Here is a 12,104-nt window from a genome sequence, read left to right as displayed (position 1 = left end):
CAACGAGGCTGCAACTCAGTGTTCGGAAGTTGTCCCTTACATTCTGTGCATCCACTGTGTCTTTTGTGGCCATATTGGGTAAGCATCAGGTTTTCTTAACACTCATTTGCACAAGTGTCTCTCTACTTCTAGGAATATGGAGAACATCGACCCAGAAACGACCCCTGGTTTTGTTTTCGAAACCATCACGCTTTTGAATTTCTGTTTGGACCAGGTAAGGCCATTATGAACTGTTGCTCAAACGGGACACTGATTTCAGTGATTTATGACGGGGCTTGGCTCCACTGCATGCTCAGTTAATTGAGCGTGCTCAGATTATTTTGTGCCCTCGTAGCCAAATTGTGCAGAAATGTGATATACGGCAGAGAGATAGTAAGCCTATACTAAATGAATTATGTTTACACTATGTAACGTCCTCATACAGAAGTAACATAACTAGTTTACACTGAATAGAGAAATGGGTGTGTAGTCGACCTTCTATTCATTGTACTGTGTGTGGAATGTGTTGTATTTGTTGCAATCTTAAAAAAAACATGAAGAGTATCTGTGTTGAAAAAGAGTTACAGATATATGTGTCCAAACTTCTGTTTTGTACAGCTAAAGAAGGAAGAAGGGGAGCAGACGTCTCTGCAGATGGTTGTGCAGTATGGACTTGTGCTGTTTGAAAGTCTGTTTGACCCTTATCAGATGTGGAGGAGAGGTCTGGCTGGGTGAGTGTGTACCTCACCCTGGAGAGCGCCTGTGTGGATGTATGGGAGGTGGATTTTAGTCACACAAAGACTGTCTTTAAGCATCTTGCCCAATCTTTGTGTGATGTGTAACACCCTGTCTTGTTGCCTCTAAGCCTTGAAGCCAAGCCTCGTATTAGTGGCAGTCCTTCACTGACTGACAGACTAGGCGTGATGTGAGTCAATGGAGTCATACAAGGTTTTGTGTGTTGCAGGGAGGAGGTGAGCTTGCTGGAGAGGAACAAGTATAAGTTCTCCCCGCTGGTCCTTGCCAGAAGAGCTGCCTGCTCTCTTCCATGGTGAGACACTCCCTTTTGTCTGCTCTACCCGTCTCAGACCTCACATACCACAAGAGTCAAACTGTTCCCACTGCTGCCTAAACGCAGCTTACATCTGTCATCTTTGACATGAAAAACCGTGACCTTTCGTTTTCTCTTTGCCATGTTTCCTATAATAAAAAGATAACAGGTCAGTCCAGTCAGGCAGAGTGTTGTTATTCAACATCTAATTATCAGTTTTCAATCACCAGAGTCCAAGCACTTCTAATTATAGAAGCCCATTTGATCAGCAAGCACTAATCTGTAAACCATGTGGGAAATCTCAGCCTGGGCAAGTTTCAGTATGTCCAGTTCTTAGAGGATTATACCATAATAGCATGTTTTCATTAGAAATGTTAATAGCTAATTGTGTAATGCCTAGCCAATTAGCAAGGCTTAAGCTTTTCTTTTCACGTAACTCTGAAATAAAGAGGTCGCATTACAGGGGCATTTCTGTTGGGCCATTGTACGGTGAGATTTGACATTTATTACTCTTATTATTACAAACAATGTATATAAATGTATACTTTATTTACATGTTGTTTTGACAGCACTGTATTAATGTTTTCTGTGTTGAGGTTAAGTGATAGCTGGTTTTGTATATAATTGTTTCTTGATTTGAATGCTTGTTCACAGAAAGTCTCCAGGAGAGTGAGAAGATCCCAGAGGTCCTCACACTCAGATTAGTTCATCTCCAGGGCGCCGTCATCAGTGGAGGAAAGGTCTGCTAGTCTATCTGTCGTCTTCATCAGTGTTTAGTGTGAAAACAATAGAGGTGCAATTTTAAACTGATTACAAGGGAGTGACTTTGTCTCATTTTCCAGAAGAATGGCCTTCTCTCCATCACCCCTCACTCTGTTGAGAACCTGTTCTCTGTTCTGCGAGCGTGGTGCTGCCGGACCTCGCCTGAACCCAAGGCCACGGGGCTCCCACGGCTGACCCTACAGTGCCTGACAGCGATGATCCACCTCCTGCACTCCAGCAGCCCCGTGGAGCGCCAGGTGGAGATCAGGACAATATTGGAGAGCTACTTCCAGCTCCTCAACTGGAACCGTCCTCTTAGCAGTGAGCAGCAAGAGAGGCAGAACTGGGAAGACAGCCTTATCTCCCTCCAGCGCCAAATGCTAAGTAAGAGCGTGTCCAGTAGCTCTCAAGTCTAGCTGAGCATTCCTTTTTTTTTATCTCTCTCAATCAGTACGCTGGCCATATAATCGATTATCCCGCTGTCTGATAAATAGTACACATTCTCCTTGTTGTCAATTCTAGCTGCTGTTCCTGAGATCCTGCAGTGCTCTGACAGACCAGTCCTGCAGGCCGTGTTCCTCAACAACAACTGCTTTGAACATATCCTCAGGCTTGTTCAGAACAGCAAGGTCAGACCCTCGTCCATCCTAGATGTGTCTGTCTGTTCAGTTTGTATGCCATGTCTATTTCCTCTTTTATTTACCTGAATGTTACCTCTGCTGTTTAACCTTTTTCTACTTTGTCAATGTGAAATAATACAAAATAAATGTTTATGCTTCTAGCTTATGTTTTCCCCAAACGGCTACAGCACATGTGCCGTCCTGCAGCTGTAAAGAAACCAGTCTCCTTTACCTTTGACACATGACTGTATTGTCTAATTGTCTGTCTTTTTGTGGTGTTGTGTGTTCCTGCGTGTTTATGTCCTGCAGCTCTTTCAGAGCAACATGCGTAGACCGGAACATGAGGTTGTGTGTGACCTCACTACATGTTTACTCTCAGAGGTCGAAGTGGACCAGGTACTTCCCCCCCACTTGGTGTTGATATTGGTCTGTCAGCAGGAAACTCAGCCTTCTCTCTACTCGTTAACTGCTCTGAGCTATTTAAACAGGAAACTTCGGGCAGGAAGTCTGGCTTACACTCATTTTGTAAATAAAGCAGGTAGCGCGGCTATATGTGAAGATTGTTGTCTGGAGTTCCCTTTTTAATCTATCAAATTATCCGTCCATCTGGAATGTGTGATTATGTGGTTATTTTGGGCTACTTAAATCCAACATTAAATACAAGAAAGGCGTTTTATTCAAGTTGAGATTGAAATGATCAGTTGAAGGATTAATCTTTGCTTGTGTGGTAGTGTTGATTTATATCACATTCATAATTAGAAGCTGAATTCCCTGTTGACAACTGAAGGCAAGAAGGGCATGCTGTGTTTTTCATGGTGCATGCAATAGTCGTTTTCTTTTAAATGCATGTCTATCCTTCTATTCCTCGTGCTCTGGCTGCTCTGTCGTGTGGCCCTTTTGGCTTGAGTTAAAGACCTGGCCCGTCCTGGTGTTTGGATGTTGCCTAATTTCCAGCAATAGTTAGGGATTGCCTCAATCTTTTCTTTTCTTTTTTGGTGGTTGGCTTTAGATTATGCATGCTGGGATCTATCATTAACTAACAAAGAGGCGATTGTTTAGTGACTGGTACAGCAGTGCACTTACCCATTCTGCTCCAATAACTGTGGTGTTGAAAAAAAAGGAAATGTGCTGTACTTCCTCCTGTACTTTACAGATATCATTCATTCACTTGGTGGAAAGTTTCTGTGCACTTGGAATGTTCACCTTTTCCAGGTCAACTCCGGTCAAATCATGATGATGCACGTTTTTACTTCTGCAATGGCACAATCGAAATTATTTTAACAAAATCCTTATTTTTTATGTAGGTTTGGGAGAAAGGATCAGACAGTATTACAGTTCATGCCTTAGGAGTCCTCACAGCTATAATGAGTAACTCACCCTCTGCTAAGGTAAGGTCCTTTGTGATCCTCTATGGTCAAACAATTCATCCTTCATACTTCTGTACATGTAAAGCATATTACACTGTGATGCCTACAATGCCAGCAAAAGTTACAGCCCGATGAGGTTTTGCGGTTCATTTAAGAACTCTAATTGTATTCCCTTCCAATGTATGGAAGTGTGCCAACTAGTTATCCCCTGTGGAGCAGCTTTCTCCAGCCTATTTCTGTCTCATTTCCCCACAGGAGGTTTTCAAGGAGAGGATTGGCTACTCTCAGCTGTTTGATGTGCTGAAGAGTCAAGGTCAGCCCACCAAAAGGCTTCTGCAGGAGCTGATGAACATGGTGAAACATATTTCCTTGTTATGCCCACTGAGTGCAGAGACAGTGGAAGTCAATTAGCTCTTTTTGATGACCTCGTTCTTGTATAAATTGTGTTGCTACTTAACCTGAAGTTATTAAACCATGTGGTCACGTCTTGTCTTCATTCTCTGTCGTCACTGTTTTTGTCCTGCTCTGTCTCCAGGCAGTGGAGGGCGAGCATGCCCACGCCCATCATCTTGGCATTAGTAACGACCAGCCCTTGCTGCTTCTCCTGCAGTGGCTGCCTGACCTGTCGGGTCAGAGGGACCTTCAGCTGCTGGTGGCCCAGTGGCTTGCTACCGTCTGTGGTGGCTCCTTACCCTGTCGCACCGTGGCTGTGGAGGCAGGCATGACAGGGGCTCTGCTGCAGGTGCTTTCACAGCCCCAGAATCTGGACAGGCAGTGTGCAGACGCCCTGCTGGGCCTCCTGCAGGATCCTGGGCTCCCTGTGTCTGAGACCAGAGGAGCTGAAAAGCCTGCTCAGATTGCTCAGGGTGGATCAGGACAATGGCGCAGTGGTGGGGAAAGTGCACCCCTACTGCGCTCGCGTCATCCAAGTGCTCTCAGCCATGGCGGCCAGAGAAGGACAGGACAGTGCCTTGCAGTACTTTGACCTCACGCCCCCCATGGCTGGTATCATGGTGCCCACAGTCCAACGCTGGCCAGGCAGCGGGTTCGCTTTTCACGCGTGGCTCTGCCTCAACATGGAGTTCCCCTTGTGTCACTCAGAGTTTTCTAACATTCGTAAACCTCGTGGCAACTCTTACACAGGGGCTCAGCATGACATGGGAAAAGGACCACGCAGGAAGCAGCTCTACAGGTAAAGCTACTCAACCGTGTTTGAAGTTGAATTGCAAGCTTTTATAAGTATATGGCTGATCTTTTTACAGAATGTGTTGTTGTAAAGTTTCTTCACAGCAAGTGGAACTGGGCTGGAGGCCTTCTTCACCATGGAGGGAGTGCTGGTGGTGGCTGTTTGCACTAAGAAAGACTACATGGCTGTTGCGCTGCCAGAGCACCCACTGGCTGACTCATGCTGGGTGAGTATAGACACACATAGTACTGCTAGGATACTAACCAACATTTGTCCTCATTTAGACTGTCCCAAATAAAAATACAATTTGATCAAGGAGAATATCACATATCATTTTTCTAAGCGCCGCTGTCTGGGTCTGTAACCTTTGAGCATAATCACTGTAAGAAATTGATAAATTTAAGTGAGTGCACCTCTTGAAGAGACAAGTAGCTGGAGAGGTCTATCAGTAAGGTTAAATGAAAGCTGTCAACTGTGACTGTAAGACTGTGTTGCTCCAGCTTCAACACAAAAATATACCTTTTATAAGTACCAAATTTGCATTTGTCAGTGTTGTCACCAGTATACATGTGTGTGCTCTTTAATATCATCCTCATCACAGCATTCAGTGGCTATAGTCCACATCCCGGGCCGTCGTCCGTTTGGTCAGAACCTGGTCACCATCTACATCGATGGAGAGCAGTGTAAAACTGCTCAGCTTCGCTTTCCATCTTTCAGTGAGGTAACTGAAACTAGTATGTGATGTATTCTGGCCATGGATATAATATTACTGAATAGTTCCCCTCTATTAATCTTACTTCCTCTTTTTCTCCCCAACCTAAACCTGACTCCTGAAGCCTTTTACCTCCTGCTGCATCGGATCTGCAGGCAACCGGACCACCACCACCACCACCTCCCCCAACCTGTCCTCGTATTCCAAGCCATCGTCGCCCGAGTTTGCATTCCCCTCCCATGGCCCCTCACTCAACCGTTCCCAGTCCTTCCCAGCAACCTTTGCAGGAGGCCGCTGGGGGTCTTTGAAAGAATCCCCGGTGCACACCATCCCAGCAGGACTGCAGGACACAGAGTGGGGAACACCCACGTCTCTGGATGGGCTCCTGGGCACGGCCTTCATCTGCCATGAGGCTCTGCAGCAGACACATACAAGAGCTCTGCATGCTGCAGGTATGTCCCGCTCTGCCACAATGCAAATTGTTGTACACATTATACATTTTACACTTTTTCAGCACTTAAATTAATCTAGAATTTAATGTAAAGAAAAAGCAGAAGTAAAGTAAATCACAGAAGGACTATTCATTTCATGTATACCAAGTAATGTTTGCATATTGTATGACCTACCTTGGTTTCTGCTCTCCATCACAGGCCCCAATCACGTGTCTTTATTCAAAGCAGAGGGAGAGTTATCTGATCTCAACAGCAGACTTCTGCTCTACTACACTCCACAGGTGACTCACTGACACTTAGAAATAGTGTTATTACACTGCTTTTATTATGTGAATTATAAACAACACCAGTAAAATACTCTTCTTTTATATGTGTGTTTATATTTCCTGCAGGCCTTCAAGAACCAGAAATGTCTGGACCTGTCGCCCAATCACCAATATGACGGCAGGCTCACAGGACACAGTGTAGTGAACTGGGACATCAAGGTTAGATACGAAACACTTTAAGATTTTTAGCTGTGATGTCTCCTTTTGTTTAATTCATACAATCACGAGACGAGACGAGAGTGAGAAGTCAAATTAAAGTCATGACAGTGTCTCCAGTTTGTCTGGTTATGATCTTATCTTGTTTTTTCTTTTTGTTGCTGTCCTACTGCTTATTTTTTGGGCAGGTCCCTTTTGTTGATTCCATTTGTGATCTAAATAGGACTAATGTGGGAAGGTTACTAAAATATTATTGTTTATTTCCCCACGCAGGATGTTGTAAACGTGATGGGAGGTATAGGCGTTTTGCTGCCACTGCTCGAGCAGGTATGTGAGGCCGAGCAGGTTGACAACGGCAGTCAGGAGATCTCAGACCTGCTGGGCCCAGAGCTCACCTCCTCCAGAGGCCCCGCTGCCTTGCTGCTGCCACTGAACAAGTCTGCAGGTCAGCTAATGTTTAGCTCAGATATTCACAGTATTACTTGTTCCTGCACTCTATGTTTGATACAGTGATTATAGGGACAGTTACATTGTTTCTGGAAGGAGATGCTGCTGTTGACATCTTAAAACATTATCTCAAAATGAACCTTCAGTGTTTTGGGATGGATGCAGAAATCTTGGACTTGGGTATCTAATAAATCTACCCACATGTTGGAAGTATGTGTCAGACAATACTATATGTTTTCTTTTTATAATTTTGGTAAATCAACCTTAAGTATCATAAATACATGATCTCCTGTATTTTGAGAACTAACTGTGTTGTTGTTCCTGATTCTTGTTGTTCACTTGTAATCCTATGCTAAGTGCTAAAAGCTAAATATGATTGTCAGTGCAGTTTTTGAATAGCAGTGGGTCAGAGTCTTTACAAACGGTGCATGATGCATAGACAAACAGGATGAGAGGCAACTACTATAATATACAACACACATTTATAGCAAAGATTGTGAAATCAATACTAATAGGTTAAATGTCAGAAGTGCCTTAGTCTGCAAGAAGTCTAACGTGAACAAAATGAGAGAAATGACAATCATTCGAACAAAAGTGAGACTAATACCCTTACAGTGACTCATCCTGAGATATGATAATGTCAATAAAGTGCTTGGTAATGCATAAATATGACTGTAGGTAACACAGGAAATCATAAAAGTTGTTTTGCCCTATTTGTTTCTCTCTCAGAGGGCAGACTCGAGAGAAACAGCATCGCCGCCTTCCTGCTGATGGTGAAAAACCTGATTCGTCTTCACCCTGTCAATCAGGAGTGCCTGCTGAACTGCCATGGGCCGAGCATCATAGGAGCCATACTCAGCAAAGTAAGCGCCCCGCACTTTGGTTCGCTCTAGTAAGTGAGAACTAATTCCAAAAAGAGCTGATTAGCATCTGAATGTGAAGACTTGACCCTATTCATTGTAGTGCTGCGGTGTAATTACCGTGTAATGACTGAGTATGGTGTTGTTGAAACGGCAGTGGTTCTTTGAGAATGACAGTATCACATGCTTGTGTGGTGAACATTATGCAGAGTGTGCCAGATTGCGTGGTCTCTCTGACTGAGAACAAAAGGATATCAGCTATAAAATTCATTGCTTGAAAAGGTTGATAAATGACATATCATATAGCAGACATGGAAGCCATGGTGAGTAGTGATGCAGCGTCATCACTCCTGTTCTCAGGTCTTAGTGTAACATGTTGCTGATAAATGTCAGTTTCTAAACTGCTTAGTGGGTCTCATGCAAGAATAACTAGCCGCTTTAGCTTTTTGCTGATGACATAAAGTGTGAATAAAAAGTTATTGAGTAATATTAGGAACGAAGAACAAAGCTGTATATATAAGGTACACAGTAATGGGCAACTCAGTTGTTCTTATTTGCTGATCCCTCTAAAGGTTCAGTAAGCTTTATTCAGTACGGCATCGGTAGTACAAAGGATTTCTCCAGATTGATGGTGTTTGAATACAGAAGTTTACATTGTCACCCAGTGTTAACAGATCTCTGGTGGTAGCAGCCAATCAGGTGTTACATTGGTGCAGCACAGACTTGCTTTTTGTCTGACAGGATATGTTGAAATACATGACTTTAAGGTGGAGCATCCTGTAAGGAAGCTATGTCCTAATACTCACAAGGGGGTTGCCATGTTTGACAGTGGCAAGACAGAAACATTGACTGAACACAAACACTGTGTACTGTGTATGCACTCAGCTTACACTTCAGCATCAAGTGTTACTAAAAATAGATGCTCCACAAAACCTTGTGCACAGATTCAATCCAAATGAATGGAAAAAAAAACGTAAACACACGTTAACACCCCTCCTCTGTGCTTCCTTCACTGCAGGTTCCTGGTGGTATGATGGACAGGAACGTTTTATTGGCATGTCAACTGCTGCTGGATCAGGTTTTCAAAGAGGGAAACAGCCCACTTCTACAGCAACTCTACCAACACCTTCTCTTTGATTTCCGCATCTGGACTAAAAGCCATTTTGCAGTTTGTCTGGGTAAGGCATAAACAACCCTCTTGTTGTCGAGTAATGCACCTTTTCATATCTGCCGAAGCGGTTTGCGTGTCTTTTTTATAAATGCATATGCGAGACTGAAAGGAGCAAATGGAATACATTAATGTTTAGGCTGTAGCAAGGACTAAAAGTGAATCCATGCCTGAACGCCTCACTTTGGTACCTTGTGTTGTAAATGAATGCACTTCTTCGGTACAACTTAGCATATTGGTTTGACATTTCTAAATGTCAAATTGGAGAGAAATGACAAAACTATTATTGTTCTTCCAAAGCCCACGTGACATACATGGCGTCCGTGCTAAACAAAGGCAAGCAGCGCATGAAGAGGAAGTACGGGGTCCAATATATTCTGGATACCATTCGCACATACTACAGGTGAACCTTCCACATATATAAGTTCAACTTATGATTTCAAAATAAGACGAGATGTCCACCACAATATATGTTAAAAGTTAGTCTAAACATACTTATTCCTATCTATTCCTATTTCTTTACTAACATCTTTGGTCATAGTGTGGAGAAAGATGGCAGCGCTCTGTCTGATGAAAAGCAGACGATTCAAACCGCTCTCTTCGCCTTGCTGAAAGACTTTCTCAAGTCTCCTACACCAGAGGAGCTTCACAGTGTCCTCGTCTACATTCTGAGTGTTGGAGAGGAGAAGCAGGTAGTGCTCATATTGTTTGTCCGTGTTTACTTAGGGAGTTACATTTTGTTATCATTTGACCTTTTCAGCGTAATGCTTCTCTTTCAATCCCCAAATGAACTCTCCCTCATCATCCACCTAATTTATTCTCATGTTGTGGCATCTCTGTACTTTCAAACTCCTCCTGTGACCACTTAAGACTTTACCCTCCCTAAATCCATATTTCTTGGTATTTTATCCTCCTCCTCCTCCACCTTTTCCCTCTGTCCTCATGATACTCTCCTCTCTCATCAGGCGGCGAGGGCCTTGGATGTGCTGTATGACCTTCTGAGGAGCAGTCCACCTCGGGAGCAGGTGCAGGCCGTGCTGCTGGAGTGGGGCGTGGAGCAGCTGTACTGCTTGCTGCTAACTCCAAGCTTTGGAGACGAGGGCAGAGAGAGGGTCTTCAGGGTGAGAACAACTGACTTGACCGCTTCTTAAAATACTTTAGCTTATCACTTGACAGATTTTTGCAAACTCCCTTGTGATATATTGTCAAAACTGAAGAAACTACAACTCTTACACACTTTCCCTTCGATGTTGCAGGTTTTATACAAAATTCTCAAAAGCGAGCGATTGTCTGAGCGAAACAAGCAGCGCATCAAGCTGAAGGATTTTGGATATCTTGGACTTGTTTGTTTCCTTGATGCAATTCCAGTCACCATGACCACCGTGCGATGTCTGTACGAGCAGGTCCTCGCTACAGGTAATGTCGAAGCAGCTCTGTGCTTTAGTGAGCTAAAAACATTAAATAAGCAGAAGTCCAAATTTAAAATAAAAGTGAAAAACTCATCTGGTGGTTTTATTAACAAAAATACACTTTTTCGTCCATTAATTCAGAATTAAATTCAATAATTCCTTTTCTGAAAATGTCCTAGGACGTTTCCTGGGAACACTTCCAATTAATCGTGTCAACAAATGATGAGTTAGCACAACGAGTAGTGAGTGTTTTTGACAGCTGAAGAGGCACGTTAAGAATCAATATTTACGAAGAACAAAGTTTCCTTTAATAAGTGAATAATGAATTCATATTTACTTCTAAAGGAAACTTTCAAGATATTATTAGGAAATGACAGACCTGTTAAATAAAGTGGTACCTTTTTAAAATTGTGTTACTTCCGATATTACTTCTCAAACCGCTGAGAAACGGTGCCGTAAAATCTCAAATACAGAAATCTTAACCAGTGTTGTTCTAATTTTGGAAGATAATAAGTAAGTTGATGAAGGATCCCATCACTTATATATATATAGCTGATTATCAAACAGATTACCAAGGCCTTAAAAACTCATTTAAATTGTCTCCTGTCCCACAGATACGACCCCTAATTTCAGAGACCTCCTGGCTGTGGTCTGTCTGTCCCATCGAGCTGAGCTCACTGTCCGCTTAGACGTCTGCCGAAAGGTCAGTCTGCTCCCATGATTTATACTCTGCTTATACTTTATACTCTGCTGCGTGTGAAGTTATCATCTCCTTAATAAAAACAAGCTCTTCCTCTGTCCCTCTCTGACATTACCCCAGCTCTTTCATCTGATCTACTCCAACGAAGATTATGTGAAGCAGCTCGCTAAGCAGCCCGGCTGGCAGGATGTTTTGACCAAGCTCTACGTGAAAGAGTCCTACAAGTCCCACGCTGCCAGCATCGCAGGCTCCAGCAACCACAGCTCCTTAGAGCCAAACTACCATCCGCTGCTGCGCAGGGGTCAAGCTCTGGTCATAGAAGACGCTCACACGGACATCTTCCTGAGCTACCACACCACCTCGCAGGACATCGGGGATGAGGAAGAGGAGGAGGAAGAGGATGAAGGTGGCCAGCGGGACATCTCTGAGGGATTCTCTGATTTATCCCAGTCGCCTCCAAGTGGAGGTGGAGGTCCGCATAAAAACTTCACCGGCTCCCACCATTTTAAATCGTTTGATTCAGTGGACCAGGAGAGCCACTCGTCCTCCATCTCCAATGCGGTTGATATCATCGCCTCATCTCGCCCCGACGAGGAGGGGAGAGACTACCAGCCTCTCTCCCCCTTTGGTACCCCCTTTGATTTGGAGCTAGGGGGCATGGGAGAGACCGGCGCACACACTCCTGCAGGTAGTCTGACAAACACACCGTCTCCTCTAGAGCACAGCAAACCTTTTCCACCTGCCAGACCCAGGAAGAGCTCCAGTCTGTCCAACGTGCTGGATGATGTCAGCTATGGGACAGACCCTCCAACTGGAGACACAATCTCCAATACGTCCAACCCGCAGGTATGGCTGCTTCCTCAGCTCAGATCTTACTGATAAATCAAGGGTATTATTATTCATTTTTTACGA

The 12,104-nt window shown here is 43.9% G+C and overlaps 1 protein-coding gene across 1 annotated transcript in view; it reads left to right on the top strand.

The window, feature by feature from the left end:
* nbeal2 (neurobeachin-like 2) overlaps positions 1-12,104 on the top strand; it is a 35,503-nt gene that overhangs the window by 8,310 nt on the left and 15,089 nt on the right. Inside the window, 26 exon segments of the mRNA XM_029450633.1 lie at positions 133-214; positions 598-710; positions 944-992; positions 994-1,027; positions 1,682-1,767; positions 1,870-2,173; positions 2,312-2,418; positions 2,719-2,805; positions 3,714-3,797; positions 4,032-4,130; positions 4,312-4,584; positions 4,586-4,968; positions 5,056-5,188; positions 5,564-5,683; positions 5,799-6,126; positions 6,325-6,407; positions 6,519-6,611; positions 6,882-7,053; positions 7,785-7,918; positions 8,934-9,093; positions 9,384-9,486; positions 9,625-9,775; positions 10,049-10,204; positions 10,340-10,499; positions 11,107-11,195; positions 11,313-12,038. Of these exon segments, the coding sequence (XP_029306493.1) occupies positions 133-214; positions 598-710; positions 944-992; positions 994-1,027; positions 1,682-1,767; positions 1,870-2,173; positions 2,312-2,418; positions 2,719-2,805; positions 3,714-3,797; positions 4,032-4,130; positions 4,312-4,584; positions 4,586-4,968; positions 5,056-5,188; positions 5,564-5,683; positions 5,799-6,126; positions 6,325-6,407; positions 6,519-6,611; positions 6,882-7,053; positions 7,785-7,918; positions 8,934-9,093; positions 9,384-9,486; positions 9,625-9,775; positions 10,049-10,204; positions 10,340-10,499; positions 11,107-11,195; positions 11,313-12,038 (4,309 nt within the window).

Source organism: Cottoperca gobio, chromosome 16 (assembly GCF_900634415.1).
Source record: "Cottoperca gobio chromosome 16, fCotGob3.1, whole genome shotgun sequence".
Classification (NCBI taxonomy): Eukaryota; Metazoa; Chordata; class Actinopteri; order Perciformes; family Bovichtidae; genus Cottoperca; species Cottoperca gobio.
Note: the sequence above shows the minus strand (reverse complement) of the source record. Positions and strands in the feature narration are given on the sequence as shown.